The sequence below is a fragment of the Vollenhovia emeryi genome, unplaced genomic scaffold, assembly GCF_000949405.1.
Source record: "Vollenhovia emeryi isolate VEMERY1.0 unplaced genomic scaffold, V.emery_V1.0 DF940586.1, whole genome shotgun sequence".
Taxonomy (NCBI): Eukaryota; Metazoa; Arthropoda; class Insecta; order Hymenoptera; family Formicidae; genus Vollenhovia; species Vollenhovia emeryi.
The window spans coordinates 1-4,447 of NW_011965780.1; the positions used below are offsets into that span (position 1 = coordinate 1).

A 4,447-nucleotide genomic window follows, 5' to 3' on the forward strand; every position below is an offset into this window, starting at 1 on the left:
CTTTTGTAGAGAAGATAGTTTTGTAGAGAAGATATTTTTGTACAGAAGATTTTTGTGGAGACACTATTTTTGTAAAGAAGATACTTTTGCAGTGAAGATATTTTTGTAGAGATTATACTTTTGCAAAAAAGATGTAACAAAATATATTCGGTTGAATTGGAGCTTAGACTTGGTGCTTTTTTTACCTTTTTTAAAAAGGTAAGTTTTTTAGGTGTATAACACAACGCCACATAGCACGACAGGATACACTCCACACGAATTGATATACGGGCACCGAGCGACTCTACCTACGGCCCTGACTCAACCGCCGCGACAGACGTACTCGTACGATGACTACGCGCAAGAACTACGCGAGAGAATGCGAGCTACGCAACAGACAGCGAAGGAACACTTAATAGTCAAGAAAGAAAAAGCAAAAACGCAATATGACAGACGAACTAAAACTGTAGAGTTTAAAGTAGGGGAAAAGGTACTCCTACACGACGAAACCGTAAGGAGAGGACGCTCGAAAAAACTAGATTCTCAATGGATAGGTCCGTACGTCATTACGGAGAAGCACTCGGAAGTAAACTATACAAAAAAAAGGGACGACGAAGCCTACGAGTGCACATAAACCGCCTAAAACCCTTTGTAGAATATTAGGCGCATAAAACTACAAACAAGGGGGGAAGGGACAGGAATAAAAGATAGAAGATAGGATAAATGAACAAAAAAAAACTGCCTAATAGTCAAGAAACGCGAGCTAGAAACATGTACGCGAACCGAGTAAAATTATGTATACGATCAAGCATTTCTGTCATACAATGTGAACGTAGACGCACCATGCGAGGTGCAAACTTATGTAAAGGCCCCTGGCCACCTAAACGCGTGCGAAAGAAGACACATATTCGCGAACAAATGTCACGCACTCACAAGGATCGGGTATGGCAATAATTATAATTAGCATAATAGGCATAAGCGCATGGATAATATACCGTAGAACGAAAATACAACAAAATACACCAAACTATGTTAACCGCGAACCCGCGATGCTGTACTAAGCATACATTGTAAAGAAATACTGTAAGGAACAAGGAAAAGGTAGAGGGTAAACCCATGAGCGGAAAACTTCATCCGTTTTCCTTCTTCCAAAGGGGGAGGGATGTTGTGCCCCGATTGCATAAAGGTAAGGAGGGCACTCAAGCATTGTAACTGCAATTAGAATAACACTAGCGTAAGCATATTGCGCGATCGAACCACAAAAGCCCGACCGCACAACTTAATTAAATTCGAAGAAGAAGTCAGCAAGTTCTCGACCCGATTACGAATGACCGCTATCGAGTACCGAGAACGCTGACGCCTCGATCATCGGGCTTAAAACCAGAGGAAAGCTCGAGATCGGGGCACGCGTCATTCGATAGTATACGTTTACGCGCTAAGCATTTGTCCGTCAGGCCTCCGGCCTGCCGTAAACCATCAGTGTAACACTCAGCTGAATAAAGCTACATAGTGATAGTTAAACGGTGCCTTTTTGAAGTGACCTCCGACTAGCCACATCCCATCAAAGAATCCTTTCGGTTCTCGTCAGAGAACCCCTCCGGAGCGAGTAAGAGGGAAAATACACCGCGCACGGAGCGGCGCGGCAACAGTCCTTTTCACTTTTCTGTCGCAACGTGGCATTGGCGCTGCGCTGACGTGACTGACATTACCGATGTTACCGACGCGTAACATTACCGATGTTATAACCGACGACTTCCGAAAGCTCGATTTACCGCCGAGTGCGCGTAAACAAAGCTGTCAGTGTAAGTGTGCACGATCAGTGAACGTAAACATAGTTATTGTGCTAGATCTTGGATCGAGATCTCAATCCGAGAACCATGTAGTTAATATATTAATTACCGTTAATATTGCCTCAGACTGAGCATCCGGAAATCTAACATCGTAGACACAAGGTTAATCATCACGAGATATGGTAGTGTTTTGCGCTAAGTATAAGCGTAGCTTGAACCGCGCGCGCAAGACCGACGGGTGTGTAGTTTACGCGGGTATACGCGAGTACGCGAGTTGACAGGCCCTCAGATTTTTCGTTTAATATATTTGCTTGATTGGCTACACTATTTCTCAGACTCAGGACTTGTATAGAAGTTTAACATCGTGGTTAACGACACAAGGTTAATATCATATCATACAAAACGGACATCGGTTCTTTCGTGGTTCTCTCTCGTATAATAATAATAATAAAGTAAGTATACGAATGCGCATATATATCTGTTATGTTCAGCATAGCTAATCTTTCTTAAATGTCAAAGTGCTCCTTCTCTTTTTATCTCTCATTCTTCTCTCGTTGTTCGAGATCGGACATTTCACGCGCAATGCGTCTATCATTTCTCTCAAGCTATCGATAGCTTCAGGTGTACAGCGCGGGCCTCTGGAAGATTCATGAGAGACGCTCGGACCAGCGAATTGTCATCGCGTTTGTTACTCTCTTTGCCTCGAGGACACCGAGAAAGCCCGGGCTGTACACCTTTTCTTAAAACAATTCGCTCCAAACGTTGTGACATGTTCGCGTCTTCGCAACGACGGCGAGCTCGTGTCAACGACTCATTGCCGGCAACTAACGAACTCTACCGCCAATCGCGTCGACTGCAGCGCGAACGCACCTGTCGGGCGCGCGTCAGAGAACGCGGTGACTCTCGATTGCCAATCACTCTTGGTAATCGAGGGTCACCTTAAAACTTTGAACAAGTTGAGGGTTGATTGGTGCCCCACCGACTGGGGGGTAAAATTTGGACTCAGATAAATGAACCTGCCGCATTCTGTTTGGGCCAGAGCCGCTCTAGTCGCGTGTTTCACCGCTCCGACAAAAGTTTGCTTGCGCTTTTCCTAACGTCTCTTGATATACCGACCCGCGATTATTCTGGACTGTTCTCTTTTATGACTGAAATAAACTAGTTGTGACTTGTCCTTTATTGAATCAAGTGTGCTGCATCTTCTTTAGTAATTTGTCCGATCTTCTTTGTCCGCGTGCGCGTTTTCAACCGCGCTTCCGAACACTCGTTCACTCAAGAAAGCACTCAGACGTTCCAGATTTGCAATGCCGAACGTAGCTCTTATTCGAAACAAGAAAATTTTTAATCATGTGAATCTATGATGATTGTAGCTTTTAAAAAAAATACTGAGAGATATGGACATACTAGCTTTTTCGCCCGCGCTTCGCGAAGCGCGGGCTTAAAAGCTAGTAAAAGCATGAATCAGATTAGATTTTAGATGAATAACAATGAATCCTGTGCCATTGCATAGTCCTTTCTTGGTATTAAAATTCCTTAATAGAATAATTGTAGCTTATTTTTATTTTGAGTCGATGAACTGGCATTCCAGAGGGTGTCACAGATTTTAAAAACTCAGTCGGGAAATTCTTCTCCGAAAAATTTGCAACATTTTATACCGATTTCACAAAAATCGGACCATAATCTCCCTGTACAAGGAAACCTCGAAACTGATTTTGAAATTTTTTTGGGGTATTTTGTCTTTTTTTCTTCTCTAAGCTATCATTTCCACACCACCTTGTGGTAGATAGCTTGGCGCGTTTTTTTTAAGTGGTTTCCCCAATAGGCTTAATCCACTCTCATTATTCATTGTATATAGCTTTTAAGCTCGCGCTTCGCGCTGTAGTATATCCTTTTTCTTTTCTTTTTTTTGTATTTTAAGTCAAAATTTCTTCAATTTCTTGATTTTCTATTTTTTTTTTTAATTGGATGAAATACTCTCTCCGGCGCTCTCCCCTCTTTTCATTTAATATATGAAAACAGCAACTTATATAATATTTTGTGAGATGAGCAGCGCTCGGCCAGCTTCGCAAAATTCACACAATCGAATATCGATTTCCTATGTATTTTCTAAGGATTTGATTGATTTGTTCTTTAAATTAAACCGTTTGTAATTTTAAAGAACCGTAGTTTTAGATTTTTGTACAAAAAATTATTCGGTTTTCCCGCAACCAGTCTGAAAATTTTTCTAATTTTACCGTGGTTGCAAGAAGATCGGTCCACAAATGACTAATTAACTCGCGGCCAGACAGACAGACAGTGTGAATGCGTGGGTGGATGCGTTGGTGGGCAAAACTTTCAAAAACCCACTTAGCAGCCATCTCCGTTTGGAAAATTTAGAGACCGATTGCAAGAAGATCGGTCCACAAATGGCTGATTAACTCGCGGACAAACGAACAGTTTGAATGCGTAGGTGGGTGCGTTGGTGGGCAAAAATTTAAAAAACCCTCTTAGCAGTTTTTCCCGAAAAATTTAGAAAATTTCATGACCCGTTGCAAGAAGATCGGTCCACAAATGCAGGAGGAGTTCGCGGTCAAACAAACAAAAAGACTGAATGCGTGGGTGGGCAAAACTTCAAAAAACTCTCTTAGCAGTCTTTCCCGAAAAATTTGGAAAATTTCAAGACCGGTTGCAAGAAGATC

At 42.2% G+C, this 4,447-nt stretch overlaps 1 protein-coding gene across 1 annotated transcript; it reads left to right on the forward strand.

Annotated features, from left to right (window-relative positions):
• Positions 1–211: 211 nt before the first annotated feature.
• Positions 212–613, forward strand: LOC105555885 (the record flags this gene model as incomplete). The annotated part of the gene is made up of 1 exon (XM_012002927.1): positions 212–613. A coding segment is annotated over one exon (402 nt), but the record flags the coding sequence as incomplete, so codon positions are not given.
• Between the last annotated feature and the right edge of the window lie 3,834 nt (positions 614–4,447).